This window comes from Trematomus bernacchii, unplaced genomic scaffold (genome assembly GCF_902827165.1).
Source record: "Trematomus bernacchii unplaced genomic scaffold, fTreBer1.1, whole genome shotgun sequence".
Taxonomy (NCBI): Eukaryota; Metazoa; Chordata; class Actinopteri; order Perciformes; family Nototheniidae; genus Trematomus; species Trematomus bernacchii.
Window position 1 is genome coordinate 5376355 of NW_022988097.1, and position 25498 is coordinate 5401852.

At 44.3% G+C, this 25498-nt stretch overlaps 1 protein-coding gene across 1 annotated transcript in view; it reads right to left on the minus strand.

Moving 5' to 3' along the window:
* Positions 1-1184: 1184 nt before the first annotated feature.
* efnb1 (ephrin-B1) overlaps positions 1185-25498 on the minus strand; it is a 57520-nt gene continuing 33206 nt past the window's right edge. Inside the window, exons 3-5 of the mRNA XM_034121196.1 lie at positions 13489-13581; positions 7631-7744; positions 1185-5211 (exon numbers count right to left, since the gene is read on the minus strand). Of these exons, the coding sequence (XP_033977087.1) occupies positions 4817-5211; positions 7631-7744; positions 13489-13581 (602 nt within the window). The 3' untranslated portion in view covers positions 1185-4816. The remainder of the gene's footprint in view (positions 5212-7630; positions 7745-13488; positions 13582-25498) is intronic.

Genomic DNA, 25498 nt, shown 5'->3' on the forward strand with positions numbered 1-25498 from the left:
CATTCTGAAACAAAGAGATTTGCTTTGAAAAGACAACCCTTGAATGATGTTGTAAGGAGCTAAGGATGATGCAGCAAAAATATATACAACATAGGCCTATACTGTAGCATGTTGATCTGTTGCATCAACTAGACAATTGAATATCAAGCTATATATAATTAGAATAATTATATAGATGATGCATTTATTAAAACATGAAGAGTTCAAAATGCTGCAGTTCATGCTGTAACAGTAATATTTCCTTATTTCTGTGATGTTGACTCTGTTGCAGAACAACAGTAGAGCCCTTTGGCAAATTAGAGACACAGACACACAAACAGACTCTCTCTCTCACACAGACAGACATTCACATTCACAGTGAAACATGCAGTCACACACAGAAGCTTAGTGGGGGGAAGGTTTTAATAAACCCACAGTAACGTGGATCTATGGGGGCGTCTCGGGACGGAGCCAGGAAACCAGATGAACGTACCTGCCCCAAGGCGCAGAGAGAGAATCAGTGAGGATGGGGGTGTGAGTGAGGGAGGGGGGGACAGTCAAGCCACAGGCGCATTATGTCTCTCATTGCCCTTACCTTCTCTCTCCTGCCATCAGTCTCTTCACTCGCCCACTCCGTCTCTGCTCACATCATCAGCCACACGAAGGCCATACCCACAAACACTGATGTGTTTGTCAAGAGAAAATGCCGATCACTTTAATAACATTTCATGCCATCTCTGCTTTCACCAAGGACTTGGAGATTGTTCCTCAGCCGGCTAAATGCAGACTGTAATTTCAGACAAACGCAATGGAAATGTCGACTGCAGCCAATCAGATTTAATCATGTATGAAGAAATGTAATTCTGGAGGACACCAGGGCAGAGCGGGTTGATACGGGTATTAGTTACTATGCAAAAAGGCGTGTCAATATTCCCCGAATATGAATTTATGAAGCCTGCTTGTGATTTCAATCTGACTAATGTATCAGAACAAACCCATCTGTGCAGCACTGACCCCTGAGGTGAGGGTCTAGGGGGGGGGGGGATTGTGTGTGCAGTGAGGAAGTGCAGTGAGCGTGGGCGGCTGGTTTAAGCTCCCACCAGGAACCAGGGTGGTCAGTGAGTTGGCAAATGAAATATTTTACCCACATTTGTTAAGCTTGAAGGAAACACAAAGAAGTAAGAACGAAAGAACATCTCTCCAGAACAAGTTCCATGGGAAAAATTTTATTTATCAATATGCGGTAGTTTCCAAACTGGTGGAACAGTATTTCGATTGTAGCTGGTGCCAATATGTTACGCTGAGAAGCGGCGAAAGAAGTGAATGGCAAAAAAATAAAATAACAAAACTTGACAGTTAAGATTCAAAAAAAGGGAAATAAATTCAACAGGTTCTGCTTACACATGCACATTGAAAAATAATACTGTGGCTTTGAACAATAGCAGAAATCAACCTACAGTGAGAGGCTCATACCATGAGCGACCAACATCCTTGTGCTAAATTAGGAAAGGAGGGAGAGAGCAACTTTAAAACAAAGGACCGCCTGGGAGATAATGAGTGGAGTAAAGCGGATGATTTATGGTGAGCGCAGAACGGTCACACTCTCATACGTGGCCTCTTTTCTCCTTCCTCTCTCCCCTTCGCTCTACGTCTCTCTCCGTCAAGCCCGATAGACTTATTAAAAATGAGAAAAGATTAATCTTTCTGGACCAAAATGTTTTGTTACATCTAATAATGGAGTGGAAGGTGTAGGGAACTCAAAGGCAGTGGAATAACACAGTCTTCATATGCAGAGTTAAGTGCCGTCTCCAACAGGGAAAGGGCCTTATCATCCATAGTTTAAATGACCTATCCATTTCAAAGCTACTCCGTGACAAAGCTTCAGTCCTGAACAGTTTCTCTACAGCAACTAGAATTCTGTTGAATGGCGATGTTAAAACTCTGAACACCAGTTATTTTTTTATCTTTAACACGTGTGGTAACAAAGACTTTTTTGACAATACTGGACGCTGCAAAAAAAACAGCTTGTGTCCGTTGCAATATTCAGTTTAACTCTAAAAGAAAATAAAAACATATTGCAAACAGAGACAAAAATGCAAGGATTCATACAAAACACACTTTAAAAAGACAACTATTTACAAACATCCTCCATTACAAAAATCTAATCTTAAATTCTTCTTATGAGCAGTGTTCAGGTGAAATTACATCTTAAATTGGGCTATATCCATATATTTACATTTCTCTGTTATCTCATTTATCCTTTTTTTTTTTTTCTCCCCAAAACAAATTGAATAACATTGAGTGGTTACTAGTATGAATAAAAATGAAATATGGTGGTAATTTGGTAATGACTCCCTTGGCTGGTGTAGGTGAATGGATGCGCACCGATCCGAAACAAAAATATTTGAGTTAAATGTGTTTCACAGAGGGCCGCTGAGGGCTGCATGCTGAGTTAAAACACAGGACCACAAAAGCACGAGCAGCTGTTTAGGCTGTTAACTCAGAGGTTAACGACACGCAAAAGCCACTGGAGTCTTCCCGGAGTCTTCAAGCAGGGCTGCCTTTTAACTCAGCAGTGTATATCCGTGGATGGCAACAGTATGTGGCAGCGGGTGATTGGTGTCTCTGCTGGGGAATAAACATTCACCAGGCAGCCTGACCGTTTGACTGGAGATAAACCTGGACCCGTCAGTCTCGGCCTGTCTGTGCGTGTGTGTGATTGCACATGTGCGTCAAACGTCAGCTCGAGCGTGCGTGCTGAGGAATAGCTGTCCTTATCTGCTCCCCTCTCCTCTCACACATCATTAACCGGGACTGCGGCGCTCCGTACTCTGGCAGCCACAGTTAGGAGTTCCAGTCCCCAAAAAACAAATCTGCTGGGCTGCTACACCACAGATGCATTCATACACACACACACACATGCAGAAAAACTGCAATTATAAGCAAAAATGAGCTCGTAGAAAGCATCTACATGTGCACATAGACAGGTTCCACCGCCACCTAAAGCAAGCTTCGGTTTGCACACATCCAGCCGCAGTAAATCCTGTCTCGGTGCCGCTGCCCTGGGCTGTGAGATAGCTGAGCTGCAGTGTCCTCGCCGGCTCTACACCTTGACTGAGGAACATTCTGCACAGCATTTTTATTCACGGCACAACTGGGGAGAGGATGGAAATGTATGCTAAAATACCTCTACCCACCCGTACACCATCACTACCCCCACCCCTTATCCCCATCTGCACTGCCATCTTCCTCTCAGGTTATAGCCAAGTCACAGGAACATTTTCTCCTCACTTTTCCCCGGGCTGGTGAGTGTGGGCACAGAGATGGCACATAGATTACTCACACGCTGGCGACACCACAGACTCATCTACAGATGGCAGCCAATTGGCCTCTCGCAATACTGTATCCCAATGTTCGGCCGTAGCTCGCCATCCAACTCATAGGGCGTCCTACCTATGTAGGCCAGCCAATCAGTGGCGACCACACCATCTACGCCCACCCTGCCCAGGCAGCAGCAGGCACCAATCTAACCGTTTGATGTTTACACCGGAGCATCAGAAGACAGAACAAACAAATATCAACCTGCCTGCTGTCTCGATACACATCTACCCTAAAGCTCAAAAACACCTTCGATGGGTGCCAACTGGAGCGCTGACAGGGTGGCAGGGTTTTATAAGATCTCAGGATTGTCTGTCTGTCGGCATGTCTGTCTGTCTGTCTGTTTTTGAACTTTTACGATACAGTAACTTAGTGTTCTTCCTCTAAGCCAGTAATTCTGCCCAGATACAGGACTGGTCTGGACATGCCCGGACCCACCCACACCCACACACACACACACACACACATGGAGGACACACCTTTAAATACACACAAGTAGGTCATAAATACCAGAGTAATGATAAAGCTGATATCAGACCAGCGGAGAAGGGAGTTCTTCCAGGATACACACACACATACACACCTCGACGTCAACAGTCCAGGTCAAGGTGTATTCTCGGGAAAAGATATCGGATGACTCGGTGGATGATGTGGGTGGTGGTTGTGATAAGATGGAGTTATAATGATGATCTATTCAACTCTATACATTGTGCACTTGTAGGAAAAGTCTAACAAAATACAACTGCTTTGTGAACTGAATCAGGGTTTTCAAGGAAATCCTCCATCAAAAATAGTAAGTAAGGCAAACATCAGAGGTGCGAAGGGAGAGGAAACATGTTATTTCACACACTATGTCTGATACCTGAGCTATCTGGAGAGTTTCCTGGCCCAGCATGGAGCCCTGACTACTAACACACATGCACGCAGACACAAACACACACACGTTTTATTAACGCTTGCACAGGAACTGCAGGCTGAGTGGCTTTTGGGGCCTTTGTCTGCCTGTTCCTGGCTAGTGTGCTGCCGTGGTGTGTTTAATTGGGTGTTGCACAGACTGTACTTCAGGGAACTGAGATAAGTTATATCCTGCCCGTTAAAGGGGACAGCGGACCAGGAAGCTGGAGTCCCATCTGTTGGTTCGCTCCAGCCCCGCCTCCCCCCCTTGTTGGAGCACAGTGGGGAGATATAGAAGGTAGTAAGGTGGTGAGGGGGAGGATGAGGGGCAGGTGGGGATTGTCAGACACCCCAAACAAACGGAATAAACCTTTCTCAGCAGTCAGCTCGTGACCCCATGTCAGTGCGTGTCTCTCCAGATTTGTGCAGCAGGTGGTAGAAATAACACGGGCTTGAAGAAGCATCAAGTCCCCAAAATGCAAAGGAAAGTGTTCTTCCCGAGAACATAAATCAAGCGCTCCTCTCATTCTCTCTCCCGGCTGTGTGGCTGGCTGTGCGGAGCTCGTCAGACTTTGTAGTAGATGTTGGCGGGGCTCTGCGGCGGCATCTCCTGGACGATGTAGACGGGGTGGCCATAGTCGCCGCTCACCTTCTCGTAGTGAGGGCAGTAGTTGTTCTCTGTCCGCAGCGGAATGATGATGTCACTTGGTTCCGTGCCAGCCGTGCCCCCGGGCATCTTGGGATTGGACAGCGTGCTGAGTGACAGCGCCGAGGGGCGGGGCTGCGAGTGGGCGTTTTTCCTGGAGCGCTTGCGCATCTTGATTAGCAAGATGATGAGGAGGAGGATGAGCAGGAGGAAGATGATGCAGCCGCCCCCGATGGTGGAGAACAAGGCTACTTTGGAGCTGAGGAAGCTGTCCGAGTTGCCCGAAGAACCGGACTGGTCCTGATTCATGGTGTCTAAAGAGAGAGACAAAAAGAGAGGCCTTAGGGACTGCACATAAATTACTAGGGGGGGTCAGGAAAGGTATCGTTATTTTATTTTTGCTGAAGGAAGGGCAGCCATACTTATTTTGGAGGACAACGGAAGGTTTTTTTTATTTTATTCACCCCATATTTATGACCCCCGCCAAAGAGTATTTCTTCTGGTCATTTTAGCGGTTTGTCTGTTTGTCAGCAGTATCACGGAAAAACTAATGGCCCAATTTTCATGAAACACAGTGGAACAGTGTAGCACGGGCCAAGGAAGAACCCATTACATTTTGGAGCAGATCAAAAACACAGGGTGGATACATTCTTTTTCACTTATGGAGACAGCCTTGGCGGGGTCTGGGCTCTTAGTTTTATTTCATATCTGTGAGATTTATTATATAAAAAGAGAGACCAAATAGGCACATCAAAAAAGATGGCTTCCATGTGGGCCATAAAGGTGCATTTTGACCAACGCAGAAGACTGAGGGCGGGGTGAAACTATGGCAGTGCACAAGCCCCCCGGCAGGGAGCTGTTCCATGCTCAAATATTTTGAGGCTAGAAAAACTGTTTATTTAGCAGCTTGTTTTAAAAAAAAAAGAGAGTGGCTTGGTTTTCATAATTGTGTTAAATTTGCACTAAATATATTATTCTGAGATAATGCAGTTTCTCTGTAACAGAAGGCGTAGGGAATAAGAGTCAGCACCCCTCCCCACCCCAATCATTTTCATACAGTCCCTAAGAGACTTCCGAACAATCGCAGCAGTAATATAATTTTCAGTGAGCCGGCGTTGTCATGTTCGGATCTTACTGTTCTGTGCCTAAATCAACTGTGATCATATCCCTGTTTGTTGTTTGCTGTACATGACATAACGGCCCCATTGATGTAATCTAATTGAATTAGCTTATTCAAAATAGACTCCTAATGAAATCTGCAAACATCACTCAACATGACAAAGATCTCCGCTCCGATAAGATCCAGCCTAGCCAAAATGCACAAGCCAAGATTTGTATGGAAAATGCCAAGTGAGATATGATTAAAAAAAAGGAGGAAGGCATATCTTAACATCTGATTTTATTTTATCCTTTTTGTCTAAGGGGTTCAGGATGGGGTGGGGAGGAGAAGGGGAGGGGCTTTGACTGACTCCTCTAGTGACTGAAATCCGAGAAGAAGCAAATCTGTTTTCCATGTATGTATGCAGCTGCTGCCAAAGAGCAGCACTCACCTCCTCCCACCACCTCTTTACTGTCCATGACCCCCCCCCCCCACCCCACCAACAGGCACACAAAAGCCTCATACCTCTGGAGACTACCATCCCCACTAATGACTGTGTCTCCTCACTGGGCTAACCACTCCGCACTTAACCATTTATTGAGGAGGGCATAACTGGGCCTTATCACGACCAAATGACATCACTACCGAGCTACCGATTCCACGCTTATCTATGAAATCAGAGGCGCGAGGAATTTCATAACATTCGGAGCGCTGCACGGAGAGATCCGGAGCAAGGCTGTCAGACATTTCATTCCTGAAATATCAGCCCCTCAACCGCACTGACACGTCCTTCATTCCACCCTCCACTTATTCACTTGACATAATCCCTGATCTAACAATGGTAGACAGGTAAAAGCCCGGGTATGGCGAAAAAATGACATTAGGCAATCTTTTTATAGCGCAACTAATGTCAAATAAGCAATTACTAAATGAGGGGAGCTTATCACATTGGGACAGGCTGTACTTGGGGGAAGTTTTGTGGCGTGCAAAAGTTGTGGAGTAAGTCAAAAAGTTGAGAAGTGGTCCCTTCTGTGGAAGGAAGTTATGAAAGGTGCCGGTGAAAACAGGAAACAAGGAAGGCCCAGAGCCTCCGAGGGGGCGCCAGTGACTCGTTCAATTATCTCCGCTTTAATCTTCATTTGTCTGCAATTCTAATAAGGTTTAAGAAGATATATAATAAAGGGGAATGTCTTTGAGTCTCCTTGGGCGCAGCACGTGCTTTGTGTACAGTGTGAATCAAAGTAACTTTTGGTGAGCTGTATTTGTTTCGGGCGTGTCTTCTTATCGTGTTATTGTGAGCTGCATTTTGGGAGTATCATTTCCCTCTGTATTACATTACTTTAACATCTTTCTTGCAAGTTGACCCCCAGATATCAAAGGAATGCTTGCGGCGTGAAAAAGCCATGAGAGAGAATGCTTACTTTGGGAGACTCAAACATGGTTTTTATTTTCTCTTTTCAGGCTAATTGTGATGAATTATTAGAATAAGCCTCGAGGCTGTGAATATTCTTCTTTTTACACTTCAAAAACCTTTATTTTGCTAAACTATTTGCACTCTTGAAACTAGTAGGCATTCTGTAAAGAGTCTGAAGCTGCAGTTTCGGGGTTTAATGCTGCTGTGTCACTCTGCTCACCAGAGTTTCCTGGCATCTCAGGGCCGACTCGTCCCTTGTCGGCTGGACTGGGACTGGACTCCGGGATGGCGTTGTCTGCTGGAACCTCCGGCACCTCAGGGTTCGCGTTCAGGACTGTGGGAAACCGAAAACACACAGAAACTCAGCCTTGGCGAGCTACATGCGCTGAATCACAATGACTTGTCCCTCTGCATCTGCAAGGATGGTTCTTTATTATCTTTCCATATATCTTTCATGCACAGAGAAGGCTGTCTTTGCATGCGTTGAATTTGTCTCAAAAGTGAAGATGAAAGCAGAAAAAGGAAGGACAAGTCAGCGAACGTCTGCGAAACACGCCAGTATCCCTGTCCTGTCGTAAAAAATGAGCTCACATCTACATCAGCCGCTCCTTCAGCAAACACTCAGACAGGCATTTCCAATGCTGACACATTCATGAGAGCGTATAACACACACACGCCAGTGCACACACATAAGCCCACACATATACTTACAATACACTTAGGCATGGCAGAATGAGGGTAAAGCAGTTATATATTAACTTTTTATTGTTTTACATTATTCATCACGTTAAAAGGCCATAATATGTCTTATTTATTGCTCTGGTTTTAACTCTGCCACAAAGAAGCACACTTTTGAAAAGGAGAGAATAGCAGGACGGGAAGAGTTAGGGACGAGGCGAGGAGGGGGTTGTATAAGCTCTGAGGGGAAAGCTAAGGAAACAGACAGTTTATCTATCTGTCTGTTGTGATTTTAGCACACGCACTTTGAAGTCTTTGTGCGGTAAACACCGTTGGGTCCGCGGCACGTCTTTTACGAGGGCAGGGCCGGCAGACGGGGAGCGGTTATAAACTATTACTGAAGCCGGTCAGATGGATTCCACAGCACACTATCAGATGCTGCTGCTCCATCAGGCCTTATCTGCATCTGCCCCAAGGCCCGCTCTGAGGGGGGTGTGTGTGAAATAGAGAGGAGGGCGTGTGGGGAGGCAATTTACATTTGAGTCCCTCGTGGCAACTTTGTGTGGCCGTGCATCTGTGTGTGAGAGTGGAGAGGGCCTGTCAGTCTATCTTATATTTCCACCTCAGTTTCAGCTCGAATCGGTAGGGAAATGATTCTGTGTGAGATGTCTGGAAGATATGAAAAATAATATGGAAATAAGTCAAAGAGGGACATAAATGAAGCGGAAATATCTTTCTTTGTTTCAAGAGGAACATAACCTCACTATTAACAATATCCCCTCCTCCTCTATCTTCTCCATGTCCAGACCACCGCATTGCTCCGTTCTGATTGCAGCAGTAGTGAACCTAGCCGAGAGCTGTTGTGCTCCGTCAATAATTAATGAGAAGAGACAGGAGTGAGAAGTGGGAACATTCACGTATGGCAGCGGATACACAGCGATCTGATTCATTCGCACATAGCCCCAACGCGGTGTGTCAACCCAACACTGAGCATGTGCAGGGAGCGTTCTAATGTTCTGACCCATTTCTCTGTGTGTACTGCTGACATTTCCCTTAGCTATGCAGACAGCAACTACCTCAGCACTGCCAGCCCGCCAGAAGGAGGGAGGACGAGGAGGAGGAGGGAGGACGAGGAGGAGGGGGGAGAGTGAGGGAGACAATGATGGAGCAACAGTCGAGAGAGAGACAGTTAGAGGGAGCGATGAGGCGGTGAGTCAACATATTTCTAATGAGCACGGTGACATGATGTGCTGGAGGAGAAAGAGAGCGCCGAACAGAGATGGATGTATAAAACATGGGCTCCCCCTGTGTTTCCCCTGCAATCAATTTCACTTCCTTTCCACTTTTTACATTTTTTATAAAGACAAAAGACGGAACAGGAGCTGTTTAAAGTACAATTAGATATTGACGTGTTAGGGCGCATAATTTCCCACAAACTGATGATTCATCTTGATAAAGCAGGGGAGTGTCGCTGCAAGAAAGCACAACGCAAAGAATGCAGGATGAGTCACTGAAATATAATCCATAGAGCAGAGTGCAAAGGTGCTCGAGTGGACACACAGTATGGGGACTCGCACTTGGCTGCAGGAAGTGTTGGCATTCAGCTGCAGAGGAAATGTGGCTTAAACACAATAGCATCTGAGGTCAGGGCCAAGAAGAGCCCCATTTTATTTTTTGTTAAGTGAAACAACATCAAGCGTGGCGGCAGAAGGTAGAGTCTCTAGGGCCGCAAATACTGATGTAGTATGAACAAAAAGCATAAAGAGAAAGCAACAGTTTCCACTTGTCAGAAGCTAGAAAACGTTTGATTAATTACCCAAACGTATAAATTGATAAAAGAAATTGGGGTTATTGATTTTCTGCAAACCATTTGGTCAATACATCTATTAATCCTTTAAGCAAAAAACTACTTTTCACAGGCTGCTTATTTTTACAGTTGAATGGTTAGTCTGTTCATTAGGAATCAATGCTTTCCTTTGTCAGATGGTTCACTGGTCCAATCCAATGGTTAAGAAATGAGATCCATTACTTAGGCGAAAGAAGCGATACCAAGCTGTGAAAATTCTCTGTTACAAGTTAAAGTCCTGCGTTGAAAATATTACATACTGTAGTTCAAACTATGCCTATATATTACCGGCAAAATGTTTTCTGTTTCAATGTTGTTGAAGTTTGAAAGGTAAGGGTCCTTATTGTAGAGAAATGGTCCCTGTAATTGTTTATTAGAGTTTACTTTTATTTTAACGACTGATTCAATAATGTATAAGTAGCATTTTTAGCTATATAGTTGCTCAAGGTGGAGCTAATTTTATTTTAGATATTTTTTATGTTTATGTTAAATACTGGTAAGTTTTTTAATGTGCAACTATACATTGTAATTCACAGGATAATTATATGTTTTTTTATGCAATATATTTTTTAAGTAAGTAGTAACGATAGCTGTCTGATAAATGTGAAAGGACCTGCACCTAAGTACCTAAGTACCTTACAATTGTACTTAAGGTCCGAACTCAGTAACAATCATTTGGGCTTTAAGAAATGACATTGAGCAAACTGTAGTATTTTCAATTCATGGATTTGTCAATAAACTGATCAGCATATAAATCAATATTGAAAATAATTGTCAGCGGCAGCTCTAATTCTAACTTTTCAGGGAAAAACTCACTTCGAAGTAGAACAAAGCTAAATCAAAGTTCCTGTCGTCGCTCTAATTTCCCACGTCCTTTCCTCTAATAGTTCCTGGGTTAGATGGGCATTTATCGAATCAAAGATTCCGTCACAGAAATAGATGTTTAAAGTAGTAACAGCTGGGCCAACATCGTCTTTTTCTAACAGGGTTTTTAGGACACATCGTTTGTGAGTGACAGCTTGTTCGGACCGTTTTGGGAAATGAGCGCTTGGCTCTGGCGAAGTCGAGGAACAGGATTCGAGATGAGGGGAAGTTTCCTAGAACTTTCATCGAATCAGACATTCCCTTTCAACTTTCATTAATGCGAGTTCAGGGATTTACTTTCTCTCAGTTAATAGTTTAGTGCAAAAAGGCTGTGTTGCCTGGCTTCATGCAGGCGTGTTGTCATTTAGCGATGGTGTTGCAATCCGGCACTGTCGGATGCTCAAATTGACCTACATGGAAAGATAATGCAACGCTTGTCTGTTTTTCCGTGGCGGTTGTGGGTATATTTCTCTGTATCTGCTAAATTTGTAGCGACTCAGACCTTGCTAGCATCAGCAGCTTGTTAGCTTCTCTTCTCACACCGACTGCCAGGACGCACTGCTGTCATCCAACTAGCCAACATTCAAATATCTGCACACACATTTGCAGACACACACACATTTCTCAGCAAGTTTATATCAGACTTGTTGAGAAGCATCTTTTTAGCTGCAGTTAGATCATTGTGGAGGGCAGATGTTCCTCTCAGATGGCGGTTAGTGTCTGATTCGGTCAAAACAACCCCACTGAGGATGGGGGGAATGTTTAGAGAGTAACACATCTGTGTACTGTGTCCTGTCAGATTCAGGATATAGACGTCCACATACTGAATAAAACTGTGTCTAAAAAGTGAAACGTGTGATGTGAACCAAATGTTGTGTCCAAGGATATCTAAACAAAGCCCTCTTGTTTACTTCAAGCATTTTACTCCGACTATGCACTTACATACCCTTTTCACTCTGTGATTACTTTATGGGAATCCGGTAGAAAAACAGCTGAGAAATATCAGAGGCTCTTTTACAATCTAAAGTGGTGTCATTTCTTATTTCTTTGTTATTCCTTGGTGTTCTCACTATGTGGACAACTGTGTGTGTGAATCAAAATATTTATTTAAAACTACTGCACTTGAACAATTGAGATGGGCAATATGGATACGATTATGTGTCAAAGTAAATGTAATTGTACAGCTTGATGTCGATACATTGTGTATTGTTTTACTGGGAATTCAACTGAGAAACTGGGTATAGACAGAGTAACCAGATGGCAGATTTATACTTTGCTAAATACCCGACTTAGCAGGGTACTGCATCACACTGAAGCTACAATCCTTTAAATCCAGTGCTGCGGTCTATAAGGAAGTCCTGCTTATTGATTTCCAATGTTGCCTTCAATGGCCACATACCAGCAGAGATATTACAGCAATAATTATCTTAGTATAATATATGGGAAAAGTTGTTTCACAGTATATATTTAACCATAAATCCTGACTAACTAAATAGCTGCTGATTTGAAAGAGATTTAAACTGTTATTATTTTTAATACATTTAAACCCCAATATTTAGCATTTTTAAGCAGTTTAATCACAATAATAAATGGTTTATAACGTAGCCTAATAATGTAGTTGTGTGCTTAAACAGTACTTATAACATTTTGTGACCTCAGGTCCTCCTGTGAAGCATCAGTAAGTGGACAGCTATTAAATGACAGTTATAATGATACATTATAACTATAGCAACAATATTTCTATAAAATGTTATGAATGTTAAATATTAAGATTTTGTTTTATATAAACTGTATCATTTAAAAAAAGAAACATGGTTGAGTACAATATTTGGGTTATTCATAAATACTTTTCTTTACCCTCGCAAACGCAGAACGAACTTAAGTCCTGAAGGCATGTGCCAAACTGTGTAATCATATATAATTAAATATGATTGCACCTCTGTTATTTCATGTGATCAATCATTCATCGTCTATTCATGAACCGGTTATGGATTGTTTGTGGGGGAAGTTTTAACCCTATAAAAATATACAAAAAAAGCAACTAAAATGTTCTTATATTTGCTTGCATTGACATGAAAGTGTTTTATATGTTTATAAATGCTACATAGCTTTACACAAGTGTTAAAGATCGCAGAGGTAACACTTTTTCTGAATGCATCCTTAACATGTACTATTATTTTACTGCTATATTTTAAAACGGTTGTAAACGTTAAATATTAAATATATTACTTTTACTTATGCATATTAAATGCAAATGTATGCAAAATCCCTATTAAATTATGAAACTGACGTTAACTCAAACAAACAGCATTCTTTTGCTACAGTATGCGATGATTATGTGTTTTTAAATTGGATTTTGCCTGAAAGCATTCATTTGGACACCAAAAATAAACATTTTAAGACAATTAACATATCATAAAGATGAAACACCACTAAAAGTCAATAATGGTCATATTAAAGTATTACTAAGCCTTCGGGTATTTCATTAGAAAAAAAATAACACTGTTGGCAAATGTCTTTTATCACACAACTTTGCAGTTTTTGAGAGCAGGTTGTATCGGAGGCCGGTGGCAGACAAAGTCAAGCTCGGCTCACATAGCGATAAATGGAAATGTCACACCAAAGTGAAACATTGCTTTAAGGCAGCGGCTCTGTGGTGTGTTCTACATGTGAGGTGAGCACACATTTACCTTGCCCGACTTTCATGACGATTTTCATGGCTCGACTCTTGCACGCGCCTCCCTCCCGGTTCTCCAGGCCCTCCACGGTACCGTTGGAGGTTGCTGCAGAAAAGAAGGAGATTGGGGAGAAAGAAGAGGTGGGTGAAGGACAAGGAGGGGGGGGGAGGTGATTGAGAATAAAGGAGGGCCGAAAAGCAGGAGAAGAAGGGGAGAAAGAGGAGAGAAGATGACACACTGGTTAATGAGCACGTCCATAACGCACAGAACTAATCAATATTTACGACAAGCACTGATTAGCTGTTCCAGTGATTAGCCGTTCTCACCCTCAATCAACCGCCAGCTCCTCTCACCGGTAACTCTCATTAACACAATAAAGTGAAGTCAAATGAATGGAACAACATTAGAGTCTACTGAGGGAGGGTGGGCGCCGAGGTGGAGAGGAGCAACATGGTCAGACCTGTGAGTGTGTGTGTGTTTTCTGTCTGTGCATACTTGAGCAGTGAGACATGCCAGCGAAAGTTCCAGCTTCTTGCCAAGTCCTCGAGCAGCTTACTCCCTCAGAGCCACATGTGTCATTACTTGCTGTTAGCGCTGAGAGCTAAATGCCTCCCTTAATGTTTGTGTGTCTGTGTGTGTGTGTCCATTTACACATTTGATTGTGTGTTTGTCCGCTTCCCTCCATTTGTTTTAAAGGGGACATATTGTGAAAAAATACCTTGTTTCAGTGCTAATCCTTATACATTTGGGTACCTGGAATGCAAACCACACATAATTAATTAAATAAGGACGACCCGGTGAGTTTTTTGTGGGCTGCCTCAGACAGAAAACAGGATTCAACAAGTCGTTCATTTTTGGCTCCCCTTCCTATGTCACATGCAGGACTATTAGATCATGCTACATCCCTTGCAGCACGGTAGCTTACCTAGTAGAGTGAACATCTAAATTAACTAAAGTCATCTTTTTATTAAAAGGCAAAAAAGCCCAAACTATTTTTCTCGAGCTAATCGAAGCAGACTGGGCCATTTTCACGAGGTGGACTTAAAGAGACAGGTGCTAAAATGGAGCGTTAAAAGCTAGAGGGTGAATACAGGTTTATTAAAACAGACAGAATAAGAAAAAGACAGCCTTTTTTTAATGTTGAAGCATGTAAACATATTTTAGTAGTAGCCCCGATTTAAAAAAAAGACCCTGAAAATAAGCACAATATGTACCCTTTAAAGTGTGCATACTGCTCGGACTTGTGCGAGTAGCTCAGGGTCGAGGGTTGTTTTTTCAATGTCACATTCACTTCAGGCACTGTGACACAATTGGCTGTCTATTTTGGGGCCCATGACAATGACCTAGGGAGACAGAGTGCGACTCTGACCTTAACACCAAGCGGCTAGCAGCGGCTGTGTGTGTGTGTGTGTGTGTGTGTGTGTGTGTGTGTGTGTGTGTGTGTGTGTGTGTGTGTGTGTGTGTGTGTGTGTGTGTGTGTGTGTGTGTGTGTGTGTGTGTGTGTGTGTGTGTGCGTCTGTCTGTGCGATGGCAGCTCTAATTTTGGAATTCCCCAAATGATCTCCATCTCCGCTTAGTCTGCTGTTTCAACTCACTCCCTTCCTCTGAAATGCTTTTGTTTCTCTTACTCACATTATCCATCTTGGTCTCTCTCTCTCTCTCTCTCTTTCCCTCCCTGTTTTTCCGCTCACTTCGTTTCATTTTTTATCTGCTCTATCTGACTTTACCCCTCCCCTTCCCTCCCTCTTAACTCAATGACCATCTCCCTGGGTGATTGCTTCAGATGGCACCCTCATTATGATGAGATAGTCTGGGAGAGGGTGCTTATCTAATGATGACACAATAAGAGGGAGCTTTGGACTGGGGGGGGATTTGCCAACGTCAACAAACATACCCTCCATGGCATGATTTTCTGATTGGTCCTACACACTACAAACTGTTGTTGTATCAAGCCGTGTTGAAATACGGCTCCGGAACTACGGAAAGGCTCATCTGTTTGATTCACGCCTTGTCATTCCTTAGTATTATTAACGTTGACATTTTGTTGTCCTCTGGGATTTCAGCTTTGTGCTTGGGCGAAATTGAAGAAAGCTAAATAATGAATTGCGCCAATATTATGTTACATTATCAGATCGTTCTCGGCCTCTAAATTACACGACGAACCACAACATTTTGTTAGTGTGGCTGGAGTACGTGATAACCCGCGAGAATGATTGTGATAACATTGTGACAGGAGCTCTTTGGCAAATTCTCCCAGCTTGTAGACTCAACAGGACTTTGAGTGAACCGGACACTGAAATATATACGAGGGGGCCAAGCCGAGCTGAGCGCAGCTACAGAGCGATTTTGAATTTACGTGGGACGTTAATGTGAGTGAACACTCAAGGCTAAGTGAGTCTTATGATTTATGAAAAGTCTGTGCAGGGACCATGTCTCTTGTAAGGGGGAACATTCAAAGACAGTGAGGTGAACGGGGCCCGTTTCCAGTCTTAAAGGTGCAACATTTCACAGCTTTGAATGGCCCAGACGCTGCCACAATTGCTAACCTCATCCTGCCATTTTCCACCCAATTTCTCCTTTTCTTTCAATTTTTTACGTTTCCAGGGCAAGGTTATACAAAAAAGAGCTCTTTGAAGAGCAACCTCAAAGGCGCTTGAATAATCTGACTAAGAGAGAGCGTCATGCTATGAATTTTATATCCACTCAGGGAGAGCAAATCTTCTCTGTGTTAACTTACTTCTGTCATCTAAATGAACTATTCCTTAAGGCTGGCTGAGCATTACTGATGATGGCAGGATAATAAAATGGACCTTCGAGGCTTCTGTCTATGTAAACAACCCAAAGAGAGCGTGATTTATAAAGAGATGATCACTACATATGCTGTTTGTATTCAGGCCATTTAAGACGTCATATAATTCAAGGCTTTTACTATAGCGATGGGAACTCATAATCCGATTAACCATGTCAAATATTTACCACATTTCCTCATGTGCATCCATCTTTTAAGCACTTTTCAAGATGGAAATCCACTCCTGAAACAACTGTTGAGTCCATTTAATAAATGTGCAGTGAATCTGCAGACTGTGTTTGTCCTTTTATCCCTCGTGTCATATCACTGTATTTACATTTATCATGTCAGCGTTCACTCAAAAAGATGACTGCCAGCCACGTTTCTCAAGCCCCATAACCCTTCTCCACAACAAGGACACGCTGCCATCTTTTTTTATTTAATCTGAAAGCTTCTCACTCTATCTCCTCTTTCTCTCACTCAATTTCCCTCCCTCTCTCTCGTTTCATCCCCTACGTTAATCCAAATCTGGATTTCCAGATATTAAAAGGCCGACGGTCATGTCGTGTTTTGGAAAAGAGGGAAACTGGGGAAATGGGTCTTCCTGTGTGTCTCTGTGGAGATCAAAACACAAGGGTATAAAGCAACGACAGGATGAAGAACAAAGAGACTCCCATTCTGCTGCTAATGATTTAGTGGAGCAAACCGTTTTCCATGTCAGAAGTCCAGAATACCAAAAGAACCGGTCATTGCATGAAGGAATGTTGCTTTTTTTTTTATATAAATAAAGCGGTCAGGCTCCAAAGCTGTATTTTCTGCGATGATTTAGGGCTCTTTTTGAGGGTGTGGATCGTTGGCCGCAGAGTGGGAGAACAAAAGATCTACAGCTGCTGAAGTCATAAGAGAAACCAGGTGCCAAATGTTGATGTTGGGAAATATCTACAGTACAAATGTATCAGCCAAGAAAGAAAAAGCTCATGGGAGAAAGAGCTGGCTTGCAACAAAGGCTCCTGTTCCAATACCTCACATATACCACTAGCACATGTACATGCATATATGCTTGCATATGTACGGATTTCACAAGGACGTTGGAGGGTAGAGTGGAAGGACTGCTCCCCCAGGTGCTCCGGGGAGAGGAGTGGGAGATGTGTGAGGGAAGCAGTGCAGACTGGTCGAGACGAAACAAGCGGAGGCTAAAGTTCGACGCGGCGGTCTATATTTATTCTCAGGTCTGCTAAATGAGGTCACTCAGGTGGTCCTGCTGAATACATTCCCCATCTCCATCATGAATCATCCGCTGCTTATTATTCCTGTCCAGCCCAGGTGGAGAGAAGGAGGGGGGTGGGTTGCTTTTATTCCGTGTGTGTGGATGTCAGTCCCGTGTCTATGCGCGCGTGATTTTGTGCGCAAAATCTGCCCAAAGCGCCAAACGAAGGGGGGGATTGATACAGCCCATGTGACAGACAGAGAGCAGGTTGTTTAATGAGAAAGTGGATGAGAGGTGACATTCATTGGCTACCTTTCACACACCGCCCCCCCCCGTCTACCTCCACAGCATTCAGAATTCCACTTAGCTGAGCCGAGCAGGGACTGGGTAGTCACAGTAACCACCGGCAATAATGTCTACATTTCCCCCAAAAAATAAATAAAAAGCTAAATGCATGAACAGACACAACCACATTCTGATCACTTACACTTAGCATCAAGGGGGACAACCGCCAGCACACAAAGCTTCTTCTTTTTTCATCCGTCTGAGGCAAAGCATGAAGATACACACTGTCAGGTTTGTGTATCAAACAGAGTGTCACAACAGAAAACCACTACTTCTCACATCTGCGATATTCCTATCTGGGTTTCGTTTACATTAGCACACCCGAGTCGAAGTAGGGCGAAGGAAAGGAGAGCCTATTTGCACAAAATATTTCACTCCTGAATGAGCACAGAGAGGGTTAGATTAGGTTTATGGGCCTGATTCCAGAGATAACCCTCCCCAGCAGATCTGGCATGCAAGCAAGCATGCACGTGCACACACACCCACACAAACACATAGAGTGAGGTTGGCAGACTGGAATAATACTGGGGGATCTAGATGTTTGCACTTTGAACCTTTTCTAATCCTCAGTATTAGGCCATGGCTAAAGCCTGATTATGGCAGAATGAAATGGATCTAAATAGATGTCCGAGCCCATCAAGCCTCCATTTCTTTGTCCTCGAAATAGTAATGGAAATCAGCAATCAACCTCCAACCTCTCGCTCGCTGCCTCACCCACACAGTCTCCCCATGCTCAGGTTTGGCATCGTCAAGGAAAATTAATTCAGACTTTTCATATCGTCTCACATGAATTAGGCACTCACAGCCTCGACCAACGGTTTCTTTTCAATAATAAAACCTGGCAGGCAGAATAAAATAGTGCCATCGTTGACGTCTGTGCTGCACATTCTCATGGCATTTTGCAAATCCAATATTGAATTTGAGTTAAGAATGAATGTGGTTTTGGAGCAATGTGCTTTGACACAGCTGATTTTCTCATCTGCATGTTTGACCACAGTGCTTTTTTTTCCGTTTAGGTTATTATAAAGCATCTTCATGTAGCAGCGCTAACAGCCCCACCGCGTGCTGCCTGCTCCTCGGAGCCGCACGTACAGCGAGCAGGTAGCTGCATTGGTGTCAAGGTTTAAGGTGGTTAGCGGCCCTTTGCACACAACTGTTGCTCAGCTCACTGCTTCAGTATACAGCCAGAGGGGGAGCTCCTCTCCTGTGTCCTGAGCACACACACACACACACACACACACACACACACACACACACACACACACACACACACACACACACACACACACACACACACACACACACACACACACACACACACCCACACACACACACACACCACACACACACACACACACACACACACAACACACACACACACACTACACACACACACACACACACACACCACACACACACACACACACACACACACACACACACACACACACACACACACACACACACACACACACACACACACACACACACACACACACACACACACACACACACACACACACACACCCACACACACACACACACACACACACACACACACACACACACACACACACACACACAGTGTAGCCAGAAGATCAGGCAGGACTTAAGAGCTCCTCCGGCACCAAAATTACAGGGTACCTCTAAATCCTTCCAGCAGAGAGCACTATGGGATAGCGCCGGTTGGGGGGAGGGGGGTGAGGGAGGGAGGAGAAGTGTGTGTGTGTGTGTGTGTGTGTGTGTGCGTGGGGGTGAGGTGTTTAGAGAGGGGATGGAAAGAGGAGTGCAAGGTGAGGAGGGGCCGGAGAGGAAGCGGGAGATTCCTTTTTTTTTTGAAGACGAGCGAGTGTGCGAGGCCGGGGAGGAGTGAGACGTGATCTGTCTGAAGTGTGTGTGTGTGTGTGTGTGTGTGTGTGTGTGTGTGTGTGTGTGTGTGTGTGTGTGTGTGTGTGTGTGTGTGTGTGTGTGTGTGTGTGTGTGTGTGTGTGTGTGTGTGTGTGTGTGTGTGTGTGTGTGTGTGTGTGTGTGTGTGTGTGGATGGGGAGGGTGTCTGTGCGTGCATATGCCGGTGAGGGAATATGGAAGGAGGTGATGAAGTGAGGAGTTGAGAGGAGGAGGAGAGCTCAGTTTGGAAAGAAGAAGAAGTGGGAGGTGATCTCTCTCTGTGAAGCAGAGGAAGCATATGCAAGTGTTGGATAGTGTGTGCGTGTGTGTGTGTGTGTGTGTGTGTGTGTGTGTGTGTGTATGTGTGTGCGTGTGCCAAACTTCTTCTCTCCTACCAACACTCACCATTTCTCTAACGCTCTCCCCTGAGTCTCTCAGTGTGTTTTTTGGCCTCTGTCTAACTTTGTGCATACCTTTGCCTACATGTATTTGCATTTAAGTGTGTTGGCCGATTTGGAAGGATAAATGCTTGAGAGTGAAGTTATATTTCAGCATGTAAAGGTACAAATATCAATTTTCATTTTATTGTGTGTGCGTGCTCCCTGTACATCAGTCAAGACAGTCCCAGATTACAGAGACAAAGGTCGGGCATTATGGACTTCCATGGACCAGCACCACTGGGCCAGAGCTTCTACTCATAACGGCTTTTAACCTCTGCAGAGGACCTGTCAGCAACTCCCAAAGTGTCGCTGTGTGTAAATGCGAGTGTGTGCGACTTAAAGAGACCCACAGCCAGCGGACAGAGAGAGCTTCTGCATCATTTAGCTGCGGGTGTCTGTGTGTCACCTCTCCGGTGAATCCAGCGGGGCAGAGCTTTTACACCGCTGCACTTTCCAATCTCCAACTCCCAACTCAGCACGAAAAAAAACAAAAAACTATGCGCCCCGAGTCGGCACAGACAAAAAAAAGAGGGGTGACATTGTCCTGACTGCGTGAGAACAAAGGAAAAGTATGCGCATGCGGAATTTCCACGCACAAACAAGCAGAGGTACGCACACCATGCAGGCCGTCTGTTGGATCAGTGGGAGAGAGGGCGCAGAATAACAGGAAGACCTTGGGGAGCGGAGCAAGTCATCTGTCTCAAACACGAACAGACTGAGCACACTCTAACATGACAGATGTAGACAGACTCATCTTAGAGTACATCGCATCCTGAACCTCTCTCCTGCACTGCTGCCCAACATTTTGTGTATGTGGAGGGAAGATTGTGGGGTGGGTACCCCCTACCCACCCCACAATCTTCCCTCCACATACACAAAATGTGCTTAAAATGTGCACACGCGCTTCTAAGCTGAAATAATCTGACAGGTGTGCACCGGGGGGACTTCGGATCATAGGATTCTGAATGCGGTCGATTGGCACAATAAAACAGTGTAACCTGAGGGAGGTGGACTTACAGCTTTTAATACTATAAGCTGTTGCATACAGCATTAAAGTTATGAGAAGCAACGACAGCAGCCAGAGCATCCAATGCTAATTTCATAACCGTGCTGACTGCAGAAATTCAATGTTCCTAAAATGGATTATTTTTAGATATTAGCCATTTCAACTTTAGCAGCTTTGTTCAGCTGTAATGCATTCTGTTGTGTGGAGAAGTTGCCAGAAGCCCACACAACCATCCCTAATGACAGAGTAGCTAATTGGCTGTAATGGCTCTTTTCACCAATATCATCGAGCTGCAGCCACGGAAAAACCTCAGCAGTTTTACACAAATCATGTGCAGACTCAAAAAAAAATAAAGGGGGAAAACAGCCTGGAGAAAAAGTGGCCTGCAGTAGCTCATTTCGTTTCGGATGACTAGCGCTGGAATACATCTAACAGCACAGAGCCGGCCATAAAAAGGAGAAAAGACGTTTGCGACTGTTATTTTTCTTTGTTTGTCGCTGCCGATCAATTAGAAGATTATTTTTAAAAACTAGCACAGCCCTCGTGGGCACGCACACATTAGCACCCCTGAATACACAAATCCAGCAGGTGGACAAACATGCCCCGAGAGCTACACACAAACACACACAGCCCACACACACACTTGCCTCTGAAGTAGCGTCTCAGAGAGTGCATCATTTCACTAATAGCAGCTGAAATGTTGCGTGTTCGGAGAAATAAGCAGAGGGGAAACTGGGTCAGAGAGAAAAACTGGCATTCACCTTCCTATTGGTCGGAGCTAAAGGTTAGGAGAGATGCAACACATACTGAGGCACACACACCCATGCACACACACCCATGCACACACACACACACACACACAAAAGCTAAAGGTTAATATTGTTCATGTGGGAGTTGCTGAGTTACTGTTTATCTCGTGCTTAACCAATGTATGTGTGCATAAGGCTTGCTTGTGCGCTCGTGTGTGTAGCTAACAATGAATACAAAGAGTTTACTCCACGTTACAGACACAGGGAAGTTCCACATTAGTGTTTTATTAATCCCATCATGGCCACAGTGTTTCCCTCACCACACTTATTAATGGCTCTGTTCTTAACCAACGGCCCACATCAACAGTCAGTCCGCATGACTTCTCCTACTCTCCTGTTCTTAATTTAATATAACGGATAGCAGCACCACTAGCGTCTGATCCGCCTACATGTATCTAAGCTTCTCTTAAGACGAATTCCTGCTTCTACTTCAAATTCAAAGCTGCACACCAAAGCCGTGTTCTTTTGGTATGCTCAGGGTTAAGAACAATACGGGAAGTTGTACACGAAGAAATGGGGCGTATTATCCAATTTTCACTCTCCATTAAGCATCATTTATACTGGGAGGAGTGGGGGAGAATGCTCAGAGAAATGGTGGGCAAATGAGACAAGTATCTTGACAACATTAAGAGTAACTGCCCTGGAATTAAGAAGTGGCTGCCTCAAAGAAAGGCCATATAAATCAAAATAAACTGAAATAATGAGTGCATTTTAATAAACGTGATGGATATCATAAGAGGTACTTGGAGAGCACAGACCTCCACCAAGGCTACGCAAATTGCAATGATAACAAATGTTAAAAGGTCTTTGTGTTCTAATCCAAAATGTTAATGGTTGTTTCTTGGCCCGTGATATACCCTCCCACCAAGTTTCATGAAAATTATATTTTTCTGATCCCTTAGAATGGGCAATCACATGTAAATATTGTGTAAAATTAAACCTATATAATATGCATGTTTCACTGTTATTACACCCATGTTACACATTAATACATCCCAGCTACTGTATACTACGCCATAATTACGCAGCATTACACCCATGTCACTAGGTTATTACACCCATATTTTACCCATGTTATAACCATATTACACTGTTATTACACCCATTTTTGTATCCTTGGAGACTGTATCTCCAAGGATACAGAACCTTCTTGGCATTAAAGGTCCCATGTCATGGCCATTTCTACTGATCATAATTCCATTGTTGAGGTCTACTAAAATAGATTTAAATTGTGCAATTTTCCAAACTCCCATTGGTTTCTCATACAGCATCTCTGTATAGTATGTGTATTCACTCTCTGTCCTTGTTGGAGCTCCTATTATAATGTCCTTTAAAATACCCTTGTATTAATGTTATAGCCAATTATAAATCCCAGCAGGTATGTTTTCTAAACATCCGGTACCATGCATGTTAGTGGGTGGTAATGGTATTGCCAGGTTACATGTGTGTAATCGGCTGACAGATGCACACACACAAGGTCTTAGTGAGCTTGTTCCTCAGCAGGAGGCTCATTGAAGTTTTCGTCGTGCTTCATTTGCACTGATAATCACACTTTGAACCGTGGTTCACTCGCTTAAATCCATCCACATGATAAAAGTGATCCTCTCCGGCTTTCCTCTGGCCTTTGTGGTCGTCTACAAAGGTGATATGGGACTCTGGACTCAGGAGAGGAGTCGCCCTGCTCGATCTAAGAGGTCCACGAGCCACAAATCAGCTCCTGCTCCGGCTGATAAAAGAAGCGCTGGGATGGATCGGAATGTGGTGGGTGATAGTAATGCCATGTCAAAGGCCATGAGACTCCAAAAAATCTAGACTGACTAAAGAGTTAATCTGTGAGCAAACTCCCCCCTGAGGGAAACCAGAGCTGGAACAAGTTAACGAACACTATCAGACGGAGGGCAAACTATCCTAAAAAAAAAGCCTTGCTTCCAGTGCTGGTGAAAAAAATGTGCTCCGAGTCGAGTGTGCATTATCTAAGTGTGTGTACATATGTGTAAGGCCCATCTGTGAGTGTGTGTGTGTGTGTGTGTGTGTGTGTGTGTGTGTGTGTGTGTGTGTGTGTGTGTTGTGTGTGTGGTGTGTGTGTGTGTGTGTGTGTGTGTGTGTGTGTGTGTGTGTGTGTGTGTGTGTGTGTGTGTGTGTGTGTGTGTGTGTGTGTGTGTGTGTGTGTGGAGCTATTACACTGCATCCATTCATCCTTTGTGGGCCGAGAGAGGAGCTTCATTTTACTGACCTTTTCAATCTGGCCTCCAGAAGAGAGTTATGACAACATGTGTTCCTCGGCACAATAACACTCATCAAAGATGGGACGCAAACAAACAAACAAACAATAACTCTTACCGCAGGCTCGGGCACTTCCAGTCGCAAATAGGCAAGGCGAAACAAACCCAATGAGGTATTCTAAGTAAGAGGGAACGGCACATTGATGTGCAAGGAACGGCACAGCGCGCTATGGCTCAGGTGAGAAAATTGGCCTCAGGGTAATAAAGCTGTCTGTAGATTATTTCTTCCAATTTATGAATTCATTCGATAGCCCTTAGCATGCCACACTGAGCGAGGTGACGCTTTCAAATGTCTCGTTATGTCCGAGCAACAGCCCAAAACCAAAAGATGTTCAATTTACAGTCGTATAAAACGGAGAAAGGCAGCATCTCTCGCAAAAATGAATGAATGTACGGGATTTGTTTCTTGATTAATGACTGAACTGAGGGATTTCAGAGCGTGTGAGATGGACGGAGAGAGGGAGATGTCAGAGACAGAGAGTGTACTTGTTGTTTAGCCCATGTCAGCCCATCTGTTGTCCACAAAAAGAAAATCTGCAAGCGGCAGAACAAAGACAGAGATGAAGAGCGAGAGAGAGAGGAAGAGGACAGTGTGTGTGGGCTTGCGTGTTTCCCGGTGACCGTGTGTTTGTGCGAGTGTGCATGTGTTAGCCTATAAACCCCGGGGGAATCATCCTGTACCTGCTAACATGGAGACGCCTGAACTAAGCTGACTGCAGCCAACATGGGAGTCTGGGCGGCTCTAATGCATACAGACACACACACACACACATTCAGATGCACCAGGTGGCAGACGGACAGACAGACAGATTTATAATAAATAGAGTCTGATGGAGCTGATGTGTAAAAAGCCAGAGCCCCGAGCACAGCTCCAAACCACAGCGAGGCTCCTCCGAGGGCCAGGCTGCAACACAAGACGCAGGAGAAGAAACACACTCTTCCTCCCCGCCCCTGTTATTCGCCAAAACCCCAATCAGAGAGCACGGCCGACCACAGAGAAAAATGCTGCTGATTACATCCTAATACACACAAAGCCAGCAGCTGACGCACATATACAAACACACACACACACACTGATTACATCCTCTCTGCTGCTCCTCTCTCCTCATCCCTGGTATCGGTTACACGGTGAAGCCACACTGATCGGGGATCAGTGTTTTTGGGCGCAGGGCGGTGAAGGAGTTCGGGAGCTTAACCTCTAGTCCGAGAGCGAGGAGAAGCCGGGGCTCTGGACCCCCGTGCCCTCCATGCACAAATA